The following is a 25,947-nucleotide window of genomic DNA, read 5'->3' as shown; positions in this document are numbered from 1 at the left end:
TGCGTGTTAAGTTTGGCTTTGGGCAGATTTTCAAAAAGGAACTCACCCCATGATTAATAACAGGAAGTGAGAGAGCCTCAGAGCAACCTCCTGGAGCCTGACCAGCCTCTTTCTCTCTCTGTCTCACCTCCAGAGCACCACTTTACAGAGGCCTGTTATTCCCACAGAGTTTGGTGCTAAAGTCCCCACCAACATTCGTCAGAGGTATCTCAATCTCTTCATTGATGAGTGCCTGAAATTCTGCTCCTCCTCCCAGGAAGCCTTTGACAAGGTCTGTACACATCCCTGCTTCTCAGGAGTAATGACTGCAGCAGGGAATGGCATCCTCTGCCTTGGCCAGAACCTGTGATGGTGTTCACAGGGGTTCTTGGATGAGGGAAGAGATGAGGATCTGACTCCATGTTTCAGAAGGCTTGATTTATTATTTTATATGCATATAATATGTATTATATATAATATATTAATATATAAAATATATATTATATATTATATAATATAAAACATATATTATAGAATATATATTTTATATAATACATAAATTTTCTATAATATATATTTTATATAATATCTATTATATTAAAACTATATATAAATATATTAATATTATACTTATATAACTTATATTTTATTATATAAATATAGAATAAAATATATTTTATATGAAAACTATACTAAAACAATAGAAGAAAGGATTTCATCACAAGGCTAGCTAAGAATAGAATAGCAAAGAATGATAACAAAGCTTCTGTCTTGGACAGAGAGCCTGAGCCAGCTGACTGTGATTGCCCATTAATTACAAACATTTAACATGGGCAAATCAAAGATCCACCTGTTGCATTCCACAGCAGCAGATAATAATTGTTTACATTTTGTTCCTGAGGCCTCTCAGCTTCTCAGGAGGAAAAATCCTAAGGAAAGGATTTTCTATAAAAGATGTCTGCAACAAAAACCTTCTGAAATGGTAGCAAATCCAGAAAACTGAATTGCATTTATGCTTGCAGAAACTTCAGGGTGGGAGCTCAATGATCTTAAGGTCCCTTCCAAGCCAGACCATTCCCTGATTCCCTGAAGATTCCCCTATCCACAACTGGCATTAAATATCACCACAATGAACAACAGCAAGTGTCATTCCAGTGGGGGCTTCCAGTAGGAAATCCCATCTTTCCCTTCATTTGGAAATCTTGCCTGAGCGCTTTAATAACCCCAGGAGAGGAAAACAGAGGAATGTTCATTGTGGTCAAAGAGTTTCTGCTTTACTGCAGCCAGAAACACCTCCTGGAATCAGTGTTGAGCCCAGGGAAGTGTTGGGGATAGGTGTGTTTGGTTGGGAATTGGTTCCTTGCTGTTTCTGAAGGCTTTTAAGGAGACTTTAAGGAGCTTTTTAGCAGTAGGGACAGTACAGTAGGATATCCAAAAGCAGAGTGGAGAGAGTAATACATTTTCTTGGAAAAGCTTGGTTGGTAGTTGGGTAAATGTGGGGCATTGTGTGGTGTGTCCCAAAACAAAGCAGACACCACGAGGATTTCTGCTGTGGGATTCCACCTTCCCCAGGAGTCACCCTTTGCCAAACCTCCTTCCCTTACCAGTTAAGATCTTGCACTGCCCCAAAGTGGGGAAAGCAGCCTTGCCCAGGCAGTTCCAAGAACAAGAATCAAGAATTACTTGATGAAAACATGGCAAGGTTAGATATTCCTGGGAGCAAGAGCAGCTCTGGAATACTTCAACCAAGGTGGCAGCAGACTTTATACTGGGGGAAAAGAAAAGGGATGATACCAATTTAAAATATGTTAAAGTTTGAAAAAAAATTTTTTTGCTAAGTAGGAAAGTTTTATTAATCTCTTCAGGAAATTTTCACATGAAAGTGCTTTTTCCAGCACTTTGCTTAAAATAAAATTACTTTTTTTCCTCTTACTTACCAGCAAATATTGGTGCCATATTCTGCTTTATAAGTCAATTCCTTGTCAGGCATTTTTTTTTTTGTGGTCCTACTGATGCCTTGTGAGGGCTGAGCTAGAACAGAGACTAGATGGAACTAAAGAATAAAGCAGGGATTCATTAGAAGGCCTCAGTGGATGCACCTTGGGCAGCACAAGAGCCCAGCCAGGGCTGCACCCCAGGTGAACCAAAATTGTCACAAAATGAACACCTGGTCACAGGGTCTCAATTTTTTAAGTTCTGCTCCATTTGCACATTGCAGTTCATTGTCCAATTCCAGCCCCAGCCCATGCAGTCCCACCCTGCTTGTTTTTCTCTCTCCAGCCCACGGTGTTTGTGCTCTTGGCCTGAGATTTGGATCCTTTGTCCTTGGTGCCCAGCTGGAGCAGGAATTGTTTTGTCTCCCTGTTCTGTGCACAGAGCTCACCATCCCATAATATGAACCCAGTCCCAGCCACTAAAGCAGCACAGAATGTGAAAAATGGAAAAGCTCAAACCTGAGGCATCACTACTTGGAGTCTGTATTTAAGAACCAAACATTTCTTTTATCCAGAAGCCATGGAAGTGTGGCTGCCCCATCCCTGGAAGTGTTCAAGGCTAGGTGGGATGGGGTTGGAACAATCTGGGGTAGTGGATGGTGGAAAAAACTGATCTTTGAGGTTCCTCCCTGTCAGAACCCAGGACATTGCTCTGGCTGCTCTGGAGCACTCCAGACCCTGGCAGGGGGCTCAGAGACCTTGGCACAGAGTCACAAACACCTGTGCCTTTGATTTTAGCCCATGGAAACAATTCCCAACTTTGTGTGAAGAGTTACAAGGGTTTGAATAGAATGATAGTGAATTTACCACAGGGTGAAAAAGTAGAATTTTGGGGATTTAGAATGGGGGTTCAAGAGGCAAGATGGAGGAATCTGGGTGTGTTCTGTCTTTCTCCTTCTTCTTGTCCTCCATCTTCTGCTGTGATCGTGACACTTCTGGGTTGGTTTAGAGTAGAGACAGACTGTCTAACATAGGTGATAGGTATTGGAAAATTATTATAAATAAAGTACACAAAGTTTTTAGTATAAAAAGATAACCCTGCCCTGAGGGTGGTCAGTGTGCCCCAACCTGACCTGCCAGACAGATCTCAGCAAGTCAGACAGACAATGTGTTAGATAAGAACAAATAAACTGTCGCAGACATCTTTTTCACTAAAAATCCTTTCTTTAGGATTTTCCCTTCTGGGAAGCTGATGCCCCAGAAAAAGAATGTAAACAATGGTTATCTGCTGCTGTGGAATGCAACAGGTGGATTTTTGATTGGGCCACCTTGGATGTTTATAATTAATGGCCAATCAAGGATCGAGCTATCTCGGACAGAGTCTGAGAGAGCTGCCTTTGTTATCATTGTTTTCTATTCTATTCTATTCTATTCTATTCTATTCTATTCTATTCTATTCTATTCTATTCCATTCCATTCCATTCCATTCCATTCCATTCCATTCCATTCCATTCCATTCCATTCCATTCCATTCTTAGCTTAGCTTAGCTAGCTTCTGAGGAAATCCTTCCTTTCTATTTCTCTTTAGTATAGTTATAATGTAATATATATGTATACATAATAAAATAATAAATCAAGCCTTCTGAACATGGAGTCAACATTCTCATCTCTTCCCTCATCCAAGAGCCCCTGTGACCACAGTCACAATAAACAACCTTGAGAACCAGAGCCAAGGAATTCTGCTGCCTTCTTCTATCCCGGGGCTGGGAAAAAGAGACTTTCCAACACCTTGGGGTCATCTGAACACCAGAGACCTCATCACCTCCCATCCCAAACCATTCTGGGGTTCTGTGAGCAGTGCAGGGGGTGTGTGGTGATGATTTGTGCTGTTCCCAGGCCCTGGCAGAGGAGAAGGTGGCCTATGAGCGCAGCACCAGCCGCAACATCTACCTGAACGTGGCTGTGAACACCCTGAAGAAGCTCCGCAGCCTCGTGCCCAACTCCCCAGCCAGCACCAACAGTAGGTACCAACCCTGCAGCTGGGCAGCTGGAGCCCTGCTGGGATTACAAACCACACAGAGAAACTCGTTTCAAAAGGCCAGAACCCATTTCTCAGCAGCATTATGCTGAAAGGCAAACAGCTCCAGTTTAAGCTTTTTATAGCCTGGCAAGCCTTAATGGGCCTTCAAGAGGCAGGTCCTGCAATGCTTTGTTGGCTTTCTCAGCCTAAATGGAGATAATGCCACATGGGTGGGTTTTTTTTAGCACAAGTTCTTTCAAATGAAAAGCCCTGCTAATGGAGTAACTTTCACATGATGCCTTCAAAGTGATAGACTCGTCCATCACCACAGAAATCTGTTACACACATTAAGCTTCAAGAGAGAAACGAAGAGGGTTAAGACATTTCATTATTGGCTCTCGAGAGGGTACATTAAACAATCAATTTGTGCTGTTCTTGTGAATTTTTTTTCTTTGGTCTCTTCCCTTTTCTCCCCTCTGTCTTCATTACGTTCCTGGCCATTAGGCAGAGCAGCTGAACTTGGAGGCTGGCCTTTAGGAGAGGGCTGCCAGTTAATGATTAGTAAAAAGCCCCTCTCTGCCATTGTCTGATGTGTTGAGCATATTCTAGAGCTCTGAAGCTCCTTTCTGAAAGAAGCTGAAGGATCCTGTGTGGGAGGTTGGTCTGCAGAGCCCCAGAATCAAAGCTGCTTCCTGAGGGTGGGTGATGCCCTCACACAGCACATGAAGGGGTCAAGTTGTTTCTGTGCTGGCTCCTCTCTTCTGGTCAGTCAGAGGGCTTGCTGTGCAGAGTGAGCTGGGAGAGCTACAAGTCTAGCAGAACTGGAAAAGTGTCTTTGCTGCCCTTAAAATTGCTGTGGGCTGACAGTGTGAACAGAATACTCTCTGTGGTGCTGGGATGGAAATGCTGGGCCAGCATGTGGCACAGAGAATCCATTTCTGGAGCAAAACAAGAGTTAAAGAGAATAAACAGAATCATCCTTTTGCCCGTGTGTAGTGTCCCAAACTGGGACTGAAGTCACCCACTGGGTACCTGATCTCTGTCCCCCTGTGCTGCTCCCTCTCCTTGCAGAGACAAGCAACAAGAAGGTGGTGTCCCACGAGGCTGTGCTGGGAGGGAAGCTTGCTGCCAAGACCAGCTTCACCCTGAACCGCTCAGGGAGCCTGAGAGCCGAGGATCTGACAGGTCAGAGCTGCTCCTGCTGGGCTCTCCCTGCTGAGGGGGGCTGAGCTGTGCCACTGACTGGGGGGGCAGGATCAGGATCTGGCTGGTGCATTCACCTCAGGTTGTGGGGGCATTTTAGCCACCACACTGCCAGAAGGATCTAAAACTGGTGGAGAGTGCCCAAAGGAGGGACTTGGAGTTGGGGAAGGAAAAAAGAAATGCAGCAGCAAATCCCAAAGCCAAACAGGACCCAGATGTCCTGGAAATCAGCAGACACCCAGAGAACCAGACCAAGGTGCCCAAGCTGAGCTCTTCTAAGGCTGGAGCATCCCTTGGGATGTGCACAGCAACTGTTCCAGGCATCTCAGCAGATCTGGCTCTGGGGCCAGAGCACTGCAGAAAGGGCCCTGGGGGTCCTGGTCAGTGCAAGTTGGATCTGAGTCACTGCTGGGTCCTGGCAGCCCCAAGGGCCCCCCTGTGCTGGGGGCACCAGGCCCAGGGAGGGATTGTCCCACTCTGCTCTGCCCTGGGGCAGCCTCAGCTCCAGTGCTGGGGGCACTCTGGGCACCACGAGATCAGAAGGACCCAAAGCTGTTGGAGAGTGCCCAGAGGAGGGACACGGAGCTGGGGAAGGGCTGAGGAGCAGCTGAGGGCACTTGGCTCGTTCAGCTGCAGCCCAGGAGACTGAGGGGAGGCTCCTCGGGGGCTGCAGCTCCTCCCCAGGGCAGGCACAGGGGCAGGGGCTGAGCTCTGCTCTGGCACAGGGACAGGAGCCCAGCAAGGGCTGCAGCTGTGCCAGGCCTTGGCATGGAGCTCAGGGCAAGGTTCTGCCCCCCGAGGCTGCTGGGCACTGCCCAGGCTGCCCAGGGAATGGTGCCAAGGCTGCCAGAGCTGCAGCCCTTGCTGGGCAGGGATGGGGCTGGGCTCAATGATCCCTGTGGGTCCCTTCCCATTCAGGATTTTATGACCTCAACTGCTGGGATTTCTCTGTTCTCTGGCTGCACCACAGAGCTGCAGGGTCCCCTGGGGGATGGTGGCACCACTGACCAGTGCCCTCCTTCCATCCTCACTGGGGCTCTGAGGTCACTGCTGCAGCCTGGCTGGCTTTGATGGAGCATCAATAACCATTCAGAGCTGCCTCTTGTGCTTTGGGCATAATTTTACTTCAGCTTTCTTGCCCTGAAGCAGTTCTTTACAGTGTGCCTGTCAGATTAAAAGGCAAACTTAAAAACCTCCATCTCTGCAGGGCTCAGTTTCACTCTCACCAATGTCACAGTAAGGTCGTATCGTAGCCAAAGGGTTGTGCCACGAGCATTTTTCATGTGGGCTCAAATCAGTTATGGGTATTTTGGTTGCCAAGAGATGTAGGCAAATTGTGGAGGAGATCAGAGGAGAGCCAGGGAGGCCATGGAGCAGAAGGAATTGACATTGAGAAAGCTTAAAAGGGCCAATATAGCTCAGCTAAGCAACATCAAAGGGCACCCAGGAATATTGGAAGGGTTTAATGCAGCAGCCAAAGGAGATATTGAGCAGAGTGCAAGAAGTTATAATTATTCAGTGAAATGAAACAAGCAGCCTGAGATCAGTAGCAGGAAGAAACTTTGGATAATGAAGTTTTTAGGGAGCTGTGGGTGGCCTTTGAGGGGTATTTGAGGGCTGTGTTACCAATTATCAGATATATTTGCATTTAAACACTGAAATGGGAGAAATCTCACATTTAGTGATGGGACAAGGGGGAATGGCTTGATGGGGAATGGATAGATAAGATATTGGGATAATGGATGGATGGGATATTGGGCAGGAATTCATGGCTGTGAGGGTGGGCAGGCCCTGGCACAGGGTACCCAGAGCAGCTGGGGCTGCCCCTGGATCCCTGGCAGTGGCCAAGGTCAGGCTGGGCAGGGCTGGGAGCAGCCTGGGACAGTGGGAGGTGTCCCTGCCATGGCAGGGGTGGAATGGGTTGATCTGCAAGGTCCCTTCAACCCAAATTGTGTTGGTTCTATCAGTAACAGCAAGGCTGAAGATGGACCTTTTGGAGGAATTCTCTTCCAGCTGTGCTTTCCAGACTTAATGCTCCTTGTTCAAAGAGTTTAAAAATCAACTTGTACAATAATGGCCAGATTTTAAAAATGACCACCCAACACCTATTCCCCTGTCCATCCTGAGCTGAGACAAGCTCAGAATAGTGGGGGAAGTTCAATTTATCAAGGCAGGAGAGTTTGTAAAGGCAGAAACACAGGCAGTGCTTTGGTGCTGAGAGCTGAGTTGTGTGTTTGTGTGCAGGAGCTGCCCTGTACCGGCGCCTCAAGGAGTACCTGATGACTGAGGAGCAGCTCAAGGAGAATGGGTACCCCATGCCTCACCCTGAGAAGGCTGGACGGGCTGTGCTCTACACTGCAGAGGAGAAGAAAGTCACTGACTGTAAGTTCTGCTGCCTCTTTCCTTCTGCAGGGCTTGCTGGACACAGCAGGAGCTGCCCCTTGGTGCTGTTGGGATGGGGAGTGTGGCTGCAGAGCTCTGCTGCATGGAGAGTTTCTTTCTTCAGCTTTCACATCCTCAGAATGCTATTTTTGACCCAGAGTTTATAGTCTGTGAGGCTGAGGGAGGTTTCTAATTTCTAATTTCCAGGTAACAAGTGTTAGGATGAAAGGAAACAGCTTCACGTCGCACCAGGGGAGGTTTAGATTGGATATAAGGGAAAATTTCTCTGTGGAAAAGGTTGTGAAGCATTGAACAGGCTGCCCAGGGCAGTGGTGGAGTCATCACCCTGGAAATGTTGAAAAAATGTGTGGATGTGGCACAGGGGACATGGTTTAGTGGTGACCATGGTGGTGGTGCTGATGGTTGGATTTGATCTTAAAGCTCTTTCCCAACCTCAGCAGTTCCAGGATTCTGTGCTGCCAAAGAACAGCAATTCACCAGTTGGGAAGAGGCTCCTGTTCTGCACTTGGTGACCCTCCCCTCTCCCAGGGGAAGGATTTTTTTCTGTCTCAGTCTGTGTGAGCTGCTGTTCTGGTGGGATAAGGACTGACACAGGACCAGGCTGGCTTTGCAGTGGGTCCTGCTCTGCTGCTCTGGATTGCAGAGTTTTCTGTTGATCTCATGGCACTGCTGGGCCAAACACTTCCCCAGAGCCCTTTGTGCAGTGATCATAAAATCACAAAACAGTTTGAATTGGAAGGGACTTAAAGCCCATCTCATTCCACTCCCTGGAACACCTTCCACCAGACTGGGTTGCTCCAAACCACATCCAACCTAGCCTTGAACCCACAGGTTGGGTCAGCCCACAGGATGGGGTCTTCCTCTGAATTTTCTGAACTCATGGCAAGATTTCTGTTCCTCAGTCCCTGCCTAAAGCAGGCTGTGCTGCAGCAGGATAAAATCCAGACTGGTGATTTCTGTTGAGGTGCTTTGCCACGCTCCCCTGAGCATGTGTGTGGAGAGACCTCACTAAAGTGTGTTAAGTGCTCATCCATGTTAACACCTTGTGCCTACATTTGTCCTGTGGTTGCTGAAGCAACCTGGGCAAAAGCTCTCTTGCATTAACACTGTCAAGTGCTGTATTTGTGAGAGCCCTTTTTTCCCAGAAACCAGCCAGCTCCTTGATGAACCTGAGCCCATGTTCCTGGTTTTGTTCCTGTAGTTTCCTGCAGATGCTGCAGGATCTTTGAATTTCTCCTTGTTTAACTAAAGCTGTTGCTGCCACTGTGACCAATTGGGCAGAGCTGGGAATGTGCTAACAGCTTTAATGCTCACACAAAAATGGAACTTTGGTGGAATCATGGAATTGCATGGAGATCTCAAGGATGATAGCTCCTTCCCAGTGGCTTTTTGCATCTCCCTTCCCCAAATTTTGGGCAGTAAAAGTTGAGGTGGTAGGAGGGAGCTGTTGCAGACTGCCAGGCCCTGACCCGAGTGCTCCTGCTGGAAAATCCTGACAGAAAAGCTGTGCCCTAGAAGGGCTAAAATGTCATTTGGAAGTGACAAGGCACAGATCCCCTGGAAACCAGGTTTCATTAGCTCTGGTGTCCAAAGAATGACTTATTTATCCTGTTCTTAAAATAACTGTGTTAGACTCCAACGTAATTTGCTGTGCATGGAGAAACAATGCAGCAAACCTTGCTGGAACTGGGGGCAGCTTATGTGAACCAAAGCCACTGGAGAGTCTTTGTGTTTGCCTCTGGGTGGGGGCAGATTTCAGAGGGATTTCTGTGCTTTCATAGAAGTTTGCAACAATATTTGGAATAGTTTATAACAGAAAACATAATTTCCCAGCATTTGGGGCTGAGTGATGGTGATTTACTCTGCTCTGGCCAGGTGAGGGGTAGGAAGGGCTGCTTGCAGTGACCTGGCTGTTGTTTGTCTCCTGTCCCCAAGCCTCATGCAGGATCTGCTGTCGCTGTGGCACCGAGTACATGGTGTCAGCCTCGGGGAGCTGCATCCGCAGGGAGGAGTGCGTGCACCACTGGGGGCGGCTGCGCAAGCAGAGAGGTACAGCCCTGTCACATTTTATTTATTTTATTAAAAATCCCTTTGCCACCATTGCTTCTCCTGGGAAACTTCAGCTTCTCCATGTTTTGCTGCTCTGGAATGTGGTTTGGAGAATTTTTTACCCAGCATGTGAATTGTTTTTAATTAATGGCAAATCACAGCCAGCTGTGTTGGGCTCTCTGAGTCTGTCATGGTTTTTTGTTATCGTTCTTTGCTTGCCTTCTGATGTCTCCTTTCTCTTTCTTTAGTGTAGTTTTAGTATATCAATATAATATAATATAATATAATATAATATAATATAATATAATATAATATAATATAATATAATATAATATAATATAATATAATATAATATAATATAATATCATATCATATCATATCATATCATATCATATCATAATATCATATAATACAATTTTATAATAATGCCATTTAATATAATATAATTTTGATATAATATATATTTCATATAATATAATTTTAATATAATTTTTGTATAATTTTAATATAATAATATAATATAATCTAGTATAACATAATATAGTGTAATATAGTATAATATAATATAATATAATATAATATAATAATGAAATGTGATATAAATGTAAATAATATAATTTTATAATAATGCCATTTAATATAATATTATTTTTATATACTATATATTTCATATAATATAATTTTAATATAATTTTAGTATAATTTTAATATAATAATATAATATAATCTAGTATAACATAATATAGTATAATATAGTATAATATAATATAATATAATATAATATAATATAATATAATATAATATAATATAATATAATATAATATAATATAATATAATATAATATAATATAATATAATATAATAATGTAATATAATATAAATGTAAATAATATAATTTTATAATAATGCCATATAATATAATATAATATAATATAATATAATATAATATAATATAATATAATATAATATAATATAATATAATATAATATAATATAATATAATATAATATAATATAATATAATATAATATAATATAATATCAGCCTTCTGAGAACTTGGAGTCAATTCTCACCTTGTCCTGGGACCCACAACAACCCCACAATAATTAATAACCACAGGTTGGCCCTGCTGCCCATGCTCCAGCCTCAAACACAGGCTCTTCCTCAGCTTTGAGCTTGATTTTGGGGCTTGTCACACCCCCAGGTGGTGGCAGTTCTGTGCCTGTCACTGCAATGACCTCACCAAGAGCTGCTGGGCTTGGCTGCCCTCAGAATGTGACACTGGGGCTGCAGCAGGGGGTTTCATCTTTCTTCAGAAAAGTAAAGGAAAAAACCTCCCTGTGCTTTTGGAAATGAATCAGCCCTTTAAAAGGCTGACTGGGAGCACTAGAGGTCTGTCACTCCCAGGAGAGTTCACTGATCTTGGCTGAATTCATTTGCAGCAAGGCACTAACCTAGTTTGAGCTCTGCTCTGGTTTTCCATCACTGAGTGGCTTCTGGAGTTTGTCTGGCTGAGTACCAGAGACTTAAACTCTTTAGATTGCTGCCTGTGAATCCACAGTTATTTTCCCCCTGTGTTTGACACATTCTTGTCGTGCTTATCCAGGGGATCTGCAGTGAAAGCTGAAGTTCAGGTCTCTTGTTAACAAGAATTTTCTCCTTGACCCTTCCTCTCTTTCTCTTTCAGTGCCAGGTGGGTGGGAAACTCACTACAGCTGCTGCTCTGGAGCTGTGGGGTCACCAGGCTGCCAGGTTGCTAAAGTAAGTGATGGAACAACACCTCTTTATTCTCTGTGACATTTGTGCCCTGCTCACAGTGGCAGTGGCTGGGAAATCCTTGCTTAAGCCTTTAGAAGAACAGTGGCTTCCCTTAAGGGGATAAAACAAGTGCAACTTAATTTTTTTTTTTTTTTTTTGCTCTGCAGTAGTAGGAAAATCCAGTATTTGACACTCAGCTGTCTGGAGTGGGCTGGGTTCATTTATCCTGATCATTTATCATCTGCTTGAGGGACATAGAAAAGCTCATGTTCTTCAGTGAATCACAGAAGGAATGAGAAATAAGGGATTTCCTTTTAAGCAGCAGTTTCATGGCCTTGGCAACAGTGCCAAACCCTTTTTCCCATCTTTTCCTTTCCAGATTCCCATTCTAAGATAACTTTATCCTGGTGGACAGATCTTTTCTCACAAGTTTTGTTGATTGTAATGAGGGGAAGAACCTTCCCAAGGAGCCTGTTGTAACTCCAAAATATCACAAAACTCCTTTTGAGGGAGCCCAGCACTAGAAAAAGAATGAAAAAGCTTCTCAGGTGTGGAGTTTGATGGAGCAGAGGGTCTGGGTACCTTTGCACAGGTGCATTTTTCTTTCCCTTAGGCAGCAGGAGAGTTGGTGTGCCACCCCACATCCCCAGTCTGTCCTGTGCCTTTCTCCCAGGTCTCTGGGCATGTTTCTTGTCATTGTTTTAGGGGCATTTTTACATTTGGCAGCTGCCACACAAGGGGAGAACCAAAGGCTAGAGGTAGAAGGTGATTCTGGGCAAAATTCCAGGTTTGTTACAATTTATTTGTTTACACCATAAAAGCCTGCCCTGCACAGTTGGATTGGATGGCATCAGGTTATTACTTTTTGTTCTTTTCCACATGAATTTGGGATTTTTAAAAAATCAGCTGCTCTGGGCACCCTGTGCCAGGGCCTGCCCACCCTGCCAGGGAACAATTCCTGATTCCCAATCTCCCACCCAGCCCTGCCCTGTGGCAGTGGGAGCCATTCCCTGTGTCCTGTCCTTCCATACCAGTATTAAAAAGTCTCTCTCCCTCCTTTTTATAAGCCCCCAGTTTTCACAGCACCTTTTGGTAGATTCAAGATTGAATCCACAGCCTGCTCAGCATCAGAGCATGCAGTGAAATTTTTGGATATTAGGGTTTTAGGGAGCACAGAATCCTTCAGTTTTGAAGAAATGCTTTGAAAACAGAAAATATTTGTAATGAGACACCATTCTCAGTAACTGGAGCAGTAAGCTGGTCAGAAAACTTGTGTGTGTTCAAGCACAGGGCAGGGAAATCTTTGTTTAAGCCTTTAGCAGAACAGTGGCTTCCCTTAAATGGATAAATCAAGTGCAACTTAAATTGTTTTGCCCTGCAGTGGTGGGAAAACCCAGAATTTGGCACTCAGCTGTGTGAGTGAGCTGGGTTTGCTGCAGTTAGGCAGGGAGGCAGGAGATGGCAGGAGGGAGCTGTGCTGCTCCAGGGAGCCTGCAGAGGCTGCTCTTTGTGCTTCCTCAAAAAACAGGAGCAACTTCCCTGCCCTCCTCCCAGCCAGGAAGATTTGGGCATTTTCATGACAACAAAAATACCTAATGGTTTTTTTTTTTTTTCACTCACAGCTTAGTTGTGTTGTATCACAGAGGGAGGGAAGGGCTGAAGCTGCCAGGGAGAAGTGTTTGGTGTCTCCTGGCTGCTGAGCTGCTCTCCCCAGTTCCTCAGCAGAGCAGTTCCATGCCATGGGTGCAGAGTGGACAAGTGCAGCTGTGATCCATGAGGCCTTTGAGCAGTGCTGGCTGTGGAATCTGGGAGAGATTGGCCTCAGTGTTGGCCCAGCTGCCTCATTAACTTCAGATGATGCAGTTCCTGTGCTCTGGCTGTACCTGCAGCAGTGACCTGTGCAGGAAAATATGCAAATCCTGCTTTGGTTTCCTCTCTGCCCACACATGGCAGCTTTACAAGGGCCTCAGTTCCTCCTCTCTCCAGCCTTTAATCCTGGGACAAACCAGAACAGTTTCATTCTTTGTAGGGTGAGACCTTTGGGAAGCTCCGTCCTGTGCTGGGCACTGCTGAGGCCCCACCTCAAATCCTGGGCGCAGTTTGGGCTCCTCATGACAAGAAGGATCTGAAAGGGCTGGAGCATGTCCAGAGATGGGAACAGAGCTGGGGAAGGGTCTGGAGCACCAGGAGAGGCTGAGGGAGCTGGGAAGGGGCTCAGCCTGGAGAAAAGGAGGCTCAGGGGGGACCTTGTGGCTCTGCACAGCTCCTGACAGGAGGGGACAGCCCAGGGAACAGGGACAGGAGGAGAGGGAACGGCCTCAGGCTGTGCCAGGGGAGGTTTAGGTGGGATATTGGGAAAATTTCCTCACTGAAAGGTTTGTAAAGCATTGGAAGGGGCTGCCCAGGACAGTGGTGGAGTCACCATCCCTGGGAGTGTTCAGGAAGCTCGTGGGTGTGGCACTTGGGGACATGGTTTAGTGGTGACCATGGTGGGGCTGCTGGGTTGGCTTGATGACCCTGGGAGTCCTTTCCAGCCTTAAGGATTCAGTGATTCCTTGGTTTTGGATATGGCAAAGGAGGCTGTGCCCAGGTTGCTGTGGTTGTACACAGGTACATGGAGATTTAGGGACAGGCAAAACTTCAGCACAACAAAAACCCCACTGGGGAATAAGGGAGGGAGAGCATCACCTCTGGGTGTGGTGCAGCTTGGTTGTACCAAAACCATGTCAGCAGGCAAAAGGGCAGTCCCAGCTCTGCCTTGCCCTCTGTTACCTGTTCCTGCTTCCCCTTTAAGCTTCCTCCAGCTCAGATCCCCTGCTTGCCAGGAGGGTTTCAGGGTAACCAGTGGGATCTGAGCTGTGGAGGAGTGTGGGAGTACCTGTGTTGCAACAGCAGCTCAGTCATGCACTGGCTAAAACCACTTGTGAAATCACTCGCTGAGTTTTCCTGCTGGATCTTGTTGACCCTGGAGCTGGGAACAATGCAGAGTGCTTGGAAATGCCCATTATTGCCTCAAGTCCTGGTGGGCTGGAGCTGCTGTGGGTGTGGCTGGCTGGGTGTGGGTGCACACAGTCTTGTCAGAGCTCAGTGCATCCCTCTGGGTGTCCAGAGTTGCTGGGACCCCATCAGGGGGCTCGGACACCCTGGCACGCAGCCCAGAGCACCTGGGGATTTGATTTTGACCCCTGGAGCAAGTTATCAGCTTTGAATGAGGACCCGAAAGTCACAGAGGTTTGAATGGTGTAGTAACAAAATGATCACAGGGTGAAAATGTAGATTTTAGGATTTTTGGTATGGGGGTAATGGGGACAAGATGGAGGAACTTGGGCATGTCCAGCCTTTCTCCTTCTTCTTCTTGTTCTCCATTTTCTGCAGTTGTCTGATGTTGGCACTTTGGGATTGGTTTAGAGTAGAAGCTCACTGTCTAACACAGGTGATAGGTATTGGGAATTAAGTGTAAATATGTTATATGTAGTTTGTAGTATAAAAGACAACACAGAGAGTGCCTGTGGCTGCCCTGTTGAGCAGATCTCGGCTGGGCAGAAAGAAAATATTATAGATAAGAATTAATAAACAACCTCAAGACAGAAAACTGAAGAGTCCAGACTCGTTCTTCAGTTGTGTGGGCTGAAGCAGAGACACCCTGCACATCTCAGGGCAGCAATTAACAACCAAAAACCCAAGAGAGTCTGGGTTTAGGATCCTGGCCTTGTCTTGGCCACAGGAACCAGGAGCTGAAGTTCCAGCAGAGCCAGGCCTCAGTGTGACCCTCCCTGACTAATTCTCCTCCAGACTGAAAGCTCCCCCTCCCCAGACATGTCCTGCTCCTCCATGTGCTGTCAGTACGATGCCACCAGCCCTGACGTGCCACTGGAATCAGGGCTGCCCATGGTGTGTTTGCTGTGGTTGTGAACTTCTCAAAACTTATTCCTCATTAAGAAATCATTAAACCCCCACTTTTGTTGAAGTGGAGGTTTGTTGCAGTGGGCTCTTTGGCTTTTTGTTCCTCTGCTCACCAGCTGTCTCTCTTTTCCTCTCAGCAACACGTGCACGATGGGCGCAAGGAGAGCCTGGATGGTTTTGTCAAGACTTTTGAGAAGCTGCCCACAACTGATGGCTACCCTGGGATCTATGCCTTAGACTGTGAAATGGTGGGTCCAAAGCCAAAACAAAGCTTTTTGGGGCTGCCTGAGGTGTGACACAAGTGGCTGGAGGGAAGCTGCTTGCTGACCTGATTCTCTCTGTTCTGAATATTGGTGCTGGAGGTGCAAATGAGCTCTTATTGATTGCTGTGTTTGGCTTGAGGGCTGTGCAGCCCTGGCAGGCTCTGACTGGCCCATGCTGGGCAGTGCTGCTGCCTGGCCTTGCTGCACCAAACGTTTTGGATTTTTTTGGGGCATTTTGGCTTTTTTTATTTGGGCATTTTGGACATTTTGGGAGCTGCAGCCTTTGGCTGAGGGGCTCCACTGATCCCACACTGTTCTGGCCTGTGCCTCTCATCACATCTGCCCTGTTCTTGCAGTGCTACACTAAGCAAGGACTGGAGCTGACAAGAGTGACTGTGATAAACTCAGAGCTGAAGGTGGTGTATGACACCTTTGTCAAGCCAGACTCCAAGGTGGTGGATTACAACACCAGGTGAGGAGGGTCTCCCTTGGCACAGAGCTTTGTGCTCTCTCAGGAACTTGTTGAAACTCCACTGACCACCACTCCTTAAGGGCTGAGGGGCTTTGAGGTGTTTCTTCAGGTGAAGGAACAGAACCTGTTCTGTGCTGTTGCTGTGCAGGTTCTCAGGTGTGACAGAAGAGGACCTGGAGAACACGAGCATCACCCTGCGAGATGTCCAAGCCGTCCTCCTGAACATGTTCAGTGCAGACACCATTCTGATAGGGCACAGCTTGGAAAGCGACTTATTTGCACTAAAGGTAACTTGGGCTCTCCCTCCACATCTCCCTGGGCTGCTTTCCCACCCTGGGGGTGTTAGGTGGGATTTAGGAGCAGTTTATTTCCAAGGATCGGGGGGGTGGTCTCACCTCAGATCCTGTGTGCAGTTTTGGGCACCACAATATAAAAAAGCCATGCACCCATTAGAGAGTGTCCAGAGGAGCTGTGAGGATGGGGAAGGGTCTGGAGGGGCCTCATAAGGAGCAGCTGAGGGCACTTGGTTTGTTCAGCCTAGAGGAGACTGAGAGGAGACTCATTGTGGTCTTCAGCATCCTCATGGGGGAAGAGGAGGGGCAGGGGCTGATCTTTTCACTCTCGTGACCAGACACAGGAGCCCAGCAAGGGCTGCAGCTGTGCCAGGCCTTGGCATGGAGCTCAGGGCAAGGTTCTGCCCCCCGAGGCTGCTGGGCACTGCCCAGGCTGCCCAGGGAATGGTGCCAAGGCTGCCAGAGCTGCAGGAGCTCCCAGGGCTGCTCAGGGTGGGGCTGTTGGGGTGGCTGGGCAGGGACAGAGCTGGGATCAATGATCCCTGAGGGTCCCTTCCCACTGAGCACATTCCAGGATTCCGTGGTCTGTCCAGTCTCTGAGCCTGTGTGGAGCTGCCTGTGCTGGCAGTGCAGGCAGTGGGGTCGTGTCTGTCACTCCTGGTGTCACCTGAACTCTCAGTGGCTGCTGCTGCCCAGGGTGACAGAGCTGGACAGGGCTCTGAGCAGCCTGGGCTGCTGGAAGGTGGAACAGGATGGTCCCTAAGGTCTCTCCCAGCCCAAACTATTCCATGATTCTGTGACTGATCCCGAATAATTTGCCTCTCACCCCTGCCTGATCTGTTCTCTGTCCTGTGCCAGCTTTTCTAGGAATTGTGGTGTTACTTTGGTGAAATTATTTTTACCTTTTACCTGTCCTGTTTCCTGCCTGGCCCTCAGCAGCCTGGTGTGCCCAGGGCCCTGCCAGGGTGTGTGTCCTGCACTGGGGGGTTTGTCCTGGCTCACCAGGAGGGCATGTGGCAGGCAGGAGCCAAGTCTTTGTGCTCACATGCCAGAACTGCCCTCAGCCATTCTTTGTCCCACACCTCTCCTGCTGAAGCCTCTGTGGCTGCCAGCTCCTAGGGCTGGGCTGGCTTGGAAGCAGGAGCTTTTAATGCCTGTAAAACACTTTACCTCTCCGTGGCACCCTTTATCCCAGCCTTGGAGAGGCTTCATCATAATCAGAAAGACATTATTTCCAGTTAGATCAGCTCGAGATGACTGCCTTGGCCTCTTAGAGGCTTGATTTTCTCTCAGCACCACAGCTGCTGCCAAGAGGAGGAGCCCAGAGCAGTGTGGGGTGTCACAGCAGAATGGCCCAGGGCTGTGGCACTAAAGCCATATCTCACTAATGGCTGTGGCAACTTCCAAGTGCTGATGGCATTTCAAGTTTTATTTAAGGCTTTATTATCCTGTTTCCTCACTCTTCCTGATCTACATAAGTAATTACCAGTGTGTCTGGGAGGGTGCCAGGGCTGAGTGCAGGCCAGGGGAGATTATCCATAACATTGGCAGTTTTATATTCTGAGGAGAGGAGCAGGTTGTTCCTGTTGAAGTGCAGTTGTGGAGCTGTTCCTGATGGAGTTATGGGTTGTCCTGCAGCATGAGCTGGTGCCTGGGGGCAGAGAGGAGAGGGGATTATCAGGGTCCTGTTGGAGTTATCCCTGTTGGGACAGGACACAGGTTTATCTCTTAGGCCCTGCCCTTCACTGCTGTGCTCAGGATGTGGGATTGCCCTCACCCACATTCCTCCAGCTCCCACTGAATGCAGCTCATGACAGCAGAGAATTCATCTTGTTTTAACTTGAGAGGAAGAAATCAGTGTTAAAAAAGGCAAAGCCAGCCTGCCCTGTGATTATGGACTTTTCAGGTGGGGCCTTTTGGCTGTCCCCAGCCCCCTTGGTGCAGGGCAGGGAGCACTTTGAGCTGGTCAGCATCCCCAGTTGCTCCAGCTTGGTGACAATTCAGAGCTGAGCTGTTGGATTAGAGGGCTGGAGCCAGCCTGGCACAGCTGGGCCTGCTCACCTGGACAGGAGAAGGCTCCAGGGACACCTCAGAGCCCCTTTTGGGGCCTGAAGGGGCTCCAGGAGAGCTGCAGAGGGACTGGGGACAAGGCCTGCAGGGACAGGACACAGGGAATGGCTCCCACTGCCACAGGGCAGGGCTGGGTGGGAGATTGGGAATCAGGAATTGTGGAATCCATCCCTGGAATGGATTTCCCAGAGCAGCTGGGGCTGCCCCTGGATCCCTGGCAGTGCCCAAGGCCAGGCTGGACAGGGCTTGGAGCAGCCTGGGACAGTGGGAGATGTCCCTGCCATGGCACTGGATGGAGTAGAAGCCCTTTAAAAAGTCCCAACTCAAAACACTCTCTGATATGATTCAGTGATAGAATTTCCCTCTCCCATTCCATCCTTGCTGAGCTGGTGCTGGTTAAAAACTTCCTGTTGAGTCACTGCTGGTGGATGGGAGGATTTGGGGTTGGTTTGCACCCTGAAGGCCAGGCAGCATTGGGATGTACATCCTGCTTTGTCATGTGTGCACATCCTGCCCACTTCTGTCCCAGAGTGGTTGGGTTGGAAGGCACCACAAAGATTACCCAGTTCCAATGGGCAGGGTGCCCCTCACCAGCCTGAGAAGCAGCTGGAAGGTTGCTGCAGCTCCCACAGGGACTGTTGAGCTGTCAGCTGCTTCTTCAGTTTCATTTTTAATTGGGAAATACTCCAGAACTATTCCAGCTTCTCCAGGCTGGGGGGGGGTTCAGGATTGGCCCTGTCCCGCTGGATCAGCCCCAATCTCTGCTGAGACTCAGGAAACCTCCTGAGTGTGAGCTTCCAGGGCTGTGGGGCTGGCACAGCAGTGGGAATGCTGTGTGCCCACACCCTGCATGGGTGCCCACATCCAGCCAGAGCCTCCTGCCAGACTGGTTGGGCTGGAAGCTGCACAGAGCACTGCCCTGAGCCCAGAGCTGACCAGGAGGTTGCTGATCCCCAGGAGAGCCTGTCCCTGTGTGTAGTGAGAGTCCTATGTATTGGATACGTGGGTCCCAGTTATTCCAAATGAGCCACAGCTGTGAAGTCCTTAGCTGGGCAGCAGCTGTGGCTTGCAAAGATAACTGGGATAAAAGGGGGTGGGTCAAGAGCCCAGGAGGAGCCCCTGTGAAGCCATGAGGAACTGTGCTACAGAGAAGAGCTACATGGTAGAAAACCAGCTAGAGCTGGGGGTCGGCCTCTTTCTCCGGGCAACAATGGATAGAACAAGAGGACAGTCTCAAGTTGCGTCAAGCCAGATGTAAGTTAGAAGTAAGAAGGAAATACTTCACAGAAAGAGTGGTCAGATACTGGAATCATTTACCCAGTGAGGTGGTAGAGGCATCATCCCTTGAAGAATTCAAAAAAAGACTGGATGTGGCACTTGCTGCCATGATCTAGTTGAACAGTTAGAACATCGGCTGGACTGGATGATCTTATAGGTCTCTTCCAGTCTTGAAATTCTGTGATTCTGTGACTTTAAGAATATCATAACAAGAGTATGGGACTGGAGAAATATGAAATACAATACAATACCTGTGGGAATGGGGTCTAAGGCTGTCGTTGTGCTCCTCCCCAGCTGATCCATGGCACTGTGGTGGACACAGCCATCGTGTTCCCCCACCGCCTGGGGCTGCCCTACAAGCGGGCGCTGCGCACGCTGATGGCCGACTACCTCAAACGCATCATCCAGGACAATGGTGAGCCCTGAGGGACCTGCTGGCTCTGCTCTCCTCAGCCCTGCCTTCCTCTGCTCTCCCCAGCCCTCCTGGCACTGTGTTTTCTGCCCTGCATGTGTGTGGTGTAAGGAACCTTATTGGAATATGGCTCCCAATATTCCCAGTTAGATTGTGCCTGGGCCAGTCTGACCCTCGCTGCTGGGCCAAAGGCAGCAACTGTGGTGTGTCACCCCAGAGATACCTTGGCTTGCTGGAGATTGCAGCTGGGCACTGAACAAGTCCAGGCTTGTTAGGAACCCCGTTTACCTCAGGAGGAAAGCTTCAGGTGATGGTGAAGAGAAAAAGGAGAGGATTCTGCTGGAGGGTTTAATGTCCAGAGGTTTATTCCATGGTTACAGAGGTCTGAACGTGAGCAACTGCTCCAACAGAATCCCCCCGCATGGTCTCATTCACCTTTTAAGCTCAGGGACAGGGGGAGGGGAGGTACAGGTGAGCCCCAACCAGGTGAGAGGGGCAGGGTCTCAGGGGAAGATGACACCCAGACAGGCCAATGACCTCTGGGCATAGGGGCATCCTTTGAACTTGACCAACCACACGACGCCTTGCTGGAATGTTCAGCCTGATTGACAGGACTCACTCAGCATGGGGGCAAGGGGAAAGGGAGAGAGGTATAGGCACACCTGGGGAAATGACCTGGAAGGCCAAAATGGGACATTACAGCACACCACAACAGAACCTCAGCCACAGTTCATTTGTCTGACCCCTGTTCCGAGGGCAGAGCTCTCCCTGTGCTGAGTGGGACCAAGGAAGGCATGTGGGAAGGATGAGGGTGGTTCTACTGAGGTCAGGTCCTGCCCTCCCTTCTCTCTCTGCTCAGCTGGGATGGACCCTCCTGTTGGAAGTGGGGCCTGTTTCCTCCTGTCATTCTAAACACTGCTGGGGAAGCTGCCAGCTGTTCCATAGCTGATGGTGTCAGGCTCAAACCCAGCAAAAAGTGTGGGTTTAGTGGAGAAAAATACATGTTTAGTGTTGGGAGTGTTCAGCCTGGAGAAGAGAAGGCTTTGGGGACTCCTTAAAGTCCTGAAGGGGCTTCAGGAGAGCTGCAGAGGGGCTGGGGACAGGGGATGGAGGGACAGGACACAGGGAATGGCTTCCCACTTAAAGAAGTGGAATTTAGATGGGAAAAAATCCCATTTAGATGGGCTATTGGGCAGGAGTTGTTCCCTGGCAGAGCTGGGCCTGCTCACCTGGACAGGAGAAGGCTCCAGGGACACCTCAGAGCCCCTTTTGGGGCCTGAAGGGGCTCCAGGAGAGCTGCAGAGGGACTGGGGACAAGGCCTGCAGGGACAGGACACAGGGAATGGCTCCCACTGCCACAGGGCAGGGCTGGGTGGGAGATTGGGAATCAGGAATTGTGGAATCCATCCCTGGAATGGATTTCCCAGAGCAGCTGTGGCTGCCCCTGGATCCCTGGCAGTGCCCAAGGCCAGGCTGGGCAGGGCTGGGAGCACCTGGGACAGTGGGAGGTGTCCCTGCCATGGCAGGGGTGGCACTGGGTGGGCTTGAACAAACCATAAAGCACAAACCATTCTGTGATTGTGTGGAATCCTGTCAATCCCAGCTGTGCTCAGGGGGCTCCCAGGTGTGGCTGTGGCTGCAGGGCCAGGGAGGAGCTGCCTCTGCCTGGGGAGCTCCCTGGGCTGGGCTGAGCAGGCAGAGGGGTCAGTGGCATTGTGTTTGTGTCCCCAGTGGAAGGACACGACTCCAGTGAGGATGCCAGAGCCTGCATGGAGCTGATGGTGTGGAAGATCAGAGAGGATGCCAAGGTGAAGCGATGACCTCGTGTGGCGTCTCTGCCGTTCTCCTGCACCTCTGGAAGAAGAAGAAGTGCAATAAATGCCCACAGCCACTCTGTCCCCCGTGCCAGCAGCATGTTCCTGCTCCCCACCACCCCAGCAGGACTCCTGCACTCACACCTGCAGCCCCCCTGCCCAGCTGGTGGCTCTCAGATCCTCAGGCTCCACCTGAGGGATTCTCTGTGGTCCAAGCTCTGCCTTTTGGGCCTGGCAAGGTGGTTTGGAGTAGCACAAGCAGAACTTGTTGGTTCCTAGGAGAAGCTTGTTAGAGGTAGGTTGGAGATGTGCAGAAGGATCTTTCTGGTTCAGTTAAAGGTAGATTGTTTACTTTTTTGTTTTTTTTTTTTTCTCTCCCAAATGTAACTTAAATTGCCTCTGTACTCCAAAGCAGTGTTTGGAGAGGGGGGAGATGGAAGAAGGTTGGGCAGGAAGCTCTGAGGGGATTGTGGAGCTGGTGTGGGAAGCAAGAGCTGGGGATCAAGCACTTGGGAAGGGATCCTGGTGCAATCCCACTGTGGAGCTGCAGGAGAGGAAGGCTCTGAAGGACAGCAATGAGGTGGGATCTGGGAATTGGCACCTGGTTCTGCAGGCAGTGCAAAGGGGGAACCCACCAGTGTCTCCCCTTGCCCCGACCTCAGGGAGCCACGAGGCAGGACAGGGACAAACAGCTCCAGAGGCAGGGAGAGGCTGCACCCCATCACTGCAGGGTGGGACAGGGATCCTTCCCTCACCCTCAGCTGCCAGCAGGGCCCCGGTGAGCTCGTGCTCAGGGAACAAGGTTTTTGGGGGTTGCACCTAAGGGTGGCCTCAGCAGAGTGCAGGGCTCCCCACCAGGCTGGCCCTGCTGCAGGGACTTGGCCCAGGCAAAAGCAATAGGGGAAAAATTCACCTATTTCTTCAAAATTCCTTCATTTCACCTCATTCACGTGTTGGGATTCTGCAGAGAGTGAGGGACCCAGCTGTGTGTGTGGCACCTGGACTGGAGCACTGCTGGGTGTCACTGTCACTGGGGTGACTGGGTGGCACTGGTGGCTCCCTGTGGGGACAGCAGAGCTGAGGGGAGCAATGCCCATGGAGCCCATGGTCTCTCAGCTGGGCTCAGGGAGCACCTTCACCCCAGAGCAGGGACCCTGAGCCCCCCTGGCAGCACTGGAGTTGTGTCCCTGTGTCCCTTGGTGGCTGCTGTGCCCCTGGCTGTGTCACTCTGGGGACAGACGAGCTGCTGGGCTCTGGTTCCTGTCAGAGCCAGGTCCTGCTCACTGCTTTGTGCCCCTGCTGGGCTCAGGGTCTGGGGACAGCTCTGTGTCCCCTGCAGGTCCTGCTGAGCTGGCCCAGCTGTGGGCTGGGGTCAGGACAGGGATGTCCCTGCTGCAGGGATGGGGTCAGGACAGGGATGTCCCTGCTGCAGGGCTGGGGTCAGGACAGGGATGTCCCTGCTCCAGCCCCTCTCTGGCCCTGGTGGACTCTCCCATCCCATGCTGCCCTCAGAGGCAGGGAGGTGATTCCTCTGCCAGGCTCTGCAGGAGATCCAGGAGCAGTGGGGCTCTACAGACTCCTGGTGCTGCTGAGCCCATCCTTGTTCTCTCTGGCAGCCAATTCCTCACCCCAGGTTTTGGGGATGCAGCTCCCCCAGTGCTCCACATCCAGCTCTGCTCCTTCCCTGCCTTGGGAGCCCTTGGGCTGTCCCTGTGTCCCAGTGCCTCAGGGACAGAGCTGCCCCAGCCCAGGCTGTGGGACAGACAGTTCAGTGCCTCACAGCTGGGGAGGGAAGGTTTGTTCTGTTTCTGCCTCTTTGCCACGTTTATCCCCCGTTTATCTTCACCCCTGGCTGCAGGGATGGAATGTCCCTGGAGCAGAGCTGCCTCTTGCCTGTTCCTCACAGGCAGCCCCTGCTCCTTCCCAGCCTCCCACAGCAGCTCCTGCCCTGGCACAGCCATGGGCACACCGTGCTGTGCCCTGCTCTGCAGCTTTGGCTCCATCCTCCATCCTGTCCCCATGGTCAGCCTACACTGAGGCTGTTGGGGTGGGGGTGAGGGGGTGTCTGTGTCAAGGGATGTCCCTGGGAGGGTGGAACCACATCCATGGGTGTGCTCAGAGCCTGTCCTGGCCCAGGGCTGCCATCACCTCCCCAGGCACCAGAGGTTTGGTTGGGTTGTACAGAACGATTGTAACCTGTAACTTTTTGTAATTGTTTTTAATAAAAGAGTGTTGACTAGATGCACATCCCCGAGTCTGGGACTGCTCTGCCTGCTGGTGGGTTGTGATGGGGGGGTGCTGGAGGCATCCTGGGGCTGGGAGGGGCTGGAGAGGCTTCCCAGAAGATCCTTCCCAAGCTGCAGAAGACCTGGAGAAGACCTTGGATGTTCGGCATGTCCAAGGTGCTGCCCCTGGGTCTGGGCAATCCCAGCCCTGAGCACAGCCTGGGGATGAGCTCAGGGAGAGCAGCCCTGAGGGAAGGACTTGGGCTGTTGGTGGGTGAGGGGCTCAGGCTGCCCCAGAAACCCCCCCTGTGCTGGGCTGAGCCCCAGCATGGGCAGCAGGGCAGGGGGGGATTCTGCCCCTCTGCCCCTGGGCTCAGCTCAGACCCCACCTGCAGAGCTGCCCCAGCCCTGGGCAACAGCAGCAGGAGGACGTGGGGCTGCTGCAGCCAGGCCAGAGGAGCCACGGAGATGCTGCCAGGGCTGGAGCCCCTCTGCTCTGAGCCAGCCTGGCACAGCTGGGCCTGCTCACCTGGACAGGAGAAGGCTCCAGGGACACCTCAGAGCCCCTTTTGGGGCCTGAAGGGGCTCCAGGAGAGCTGCAGAGGGACTGGGGACAAGGCCTGCAGGGACAGGACACAGGGAATGGCTCCCACTGCCACAGGGCAGGGCTGGATGGGAGATTGGGAATCAGGAATTGTGGAATCCATCCCTGGAATGGATTTCCCAGAGCAGTTGTGGGTGCCCCTGGATCCCTGGCAGTGCCCAAGGCCAGGCTGGGCAGGGCTGGGAGCAGCCTGGGACAGTGGGAGGTGTCCCTGCCATGGCAGGGCTGGCACTGGGTGGGATTTAAGGTCCCTTTCAGCACAAACTATTCCATGATTCTGTGACAGCAGCAGCGACAAAACCCCATTCTGCTGCTGGGGCCTGGGGGTGGCCCTGTGGGGCTCCTAGAGGTGTGTCCCATCCCCCACCTCCCCCCCCCCCCCCCGCTCTGGCACAGGGTGACACAGGTGCCTCATGGGCTGAGGGGTGAGCGGGGTCCCAACCCTGAGGTGTCCCATCCTGTCCCCCCTCTGCCCTTTTGGAACCCGGCTGCTGCCCAATCCAAACCATTCCGTGACTCCTCTACTCCTCAATTCACAGCCGCTGTTCACTGAATCACAGAATCACTTTGCAGACCCCTGTTCAGTCCTTGAGCTGTCCACAGCCCCCAGCCCACACCCCAACTCACAGAATCACAGCATTCACAGAATCCCAGAATCACTGGGTTGGAAGAGACCTCCAAGATCATCGAGTCCATCCCAGCCCCAACCCCTCAACTGAACCCTGGCACCCTGTGCCACATCCAGGCTTTGTTAAACACACCCAGGGATGGGGACTGCACCACCTCCCCAGGCAGCCATTGCAGAACTTTATCACCCTTTGTGTAAAAACTTTTTCCTGATATCCAACCTGAATTTCCCTTGGCACAGCTCGAGGCTGTGTGCTCTGGTTCTGTCAGTCACTCCTGTGTGTGCCCCTGGCCGGTTTTGCAGCCCAGCCCAGCCTCCCCCAGGCCACCCCCGCTCCCGCTGCTCCCTGCCCCTCCAGGACATCCCAAGAAAAAAGGATGAAATCGGTGCTTCTCCTTTGGGACAGAGCCCGATCCCAACCCCCCGGACTGAACCAGGAGGAGGGGTCGCGGCCGGACCCTCGCTCTGTGCCAACCCCACACCCCGAGGGGTTCCCGGGCACATCCCAGCTCCTCCTGCCTTATCCCGGGGCCGGGACGGAGCCTCGGCATCCCAAGCCCTGCCACGCTCCCCCCAGAGCCCCGGCATGTTCTGGTGCCTCTGAGTGCTGCTGAGGGAGCCCCAAAGGCAGCCAGGCTGATC

General features: G+C 50.5%; 1 protein-coding gene across 2 annotated transcripts in view; it reads left to right on the top strand.

The window, feature by feature from the left end:
* REXO1 (RNA exonuclease 1 homolog) overlaps positions 1 to 24,093 on the top strand; it is a 53,601-nt gene extending 29,508 nt beyond the window's left edge. For both annotated transcript variants that reach the window (XM_063160841.1, XM_063160842.1), the window contains exons 6-16: positions 134 to 271; positions 3,810 to 3,933; positions 5,005 to 5,118; positions 7,381 to 7,518; positions 9,475 to 9,588; positions 11,273 to 11,346; positions 15,384 to 15,494; positions 15,866 to 15,981; positions 16,130 to 16,268; positions 19,917 to 20,037; positions 21,766 to 24,093. In XM_063160841.1, coding sequence (XP_063016911.1) covers positions 134 to 271; positions 3,810 to 3,933; positions 5,005 to 5,118; positions 7,381 to 7,518; positions 9,475 to 9,588; positions 11,273 to 11,346; positions 15,384 to 15,494; positions 15,866 to 15,981; positions 16,130 to 16,268; positions 19,917 to 20,037; positions 21,766 to 21,854 — 1,278 coding nt within the window. In that variant the 3' untranslated portion in view covers positions 21,855 to 24,093. The remainder of the gene's footprint in view (positions 1 to 133; positions 272 to 3,809; positions 3,934 to 5,004; positions 5,119 to 7,380; positions 7,519 to 9,474; positions 9,589 to 11,272; positions 11,347 to 15,383; positions 15,495 to 15,865; positions 15,982 to 16,129; positions 16,269 to 19,916; positions 20,038 to 21,765) is intronic.
* Positions 24,094 to 25,947: the final 1,854 nt, after the last annotated feature.

Source organism: Melospiza melodia, chromosome 7 (genome assembly GCF_035770615.1).
Source record: "Melospiza melodia melodia isolate bMelMel2 chromosome 7, bMelMel2.pri, whole genome shotgun sequence".
NCBI classification, from domain to species: Eukaryota; Metazoa; Chordata; class Aves; order Passeriformes; family Passerellidae; genus Melospiza; species Melospiza melodia.
This window is presented reverse-complemented; position numbering and strand designations above follow the sequence as displayed.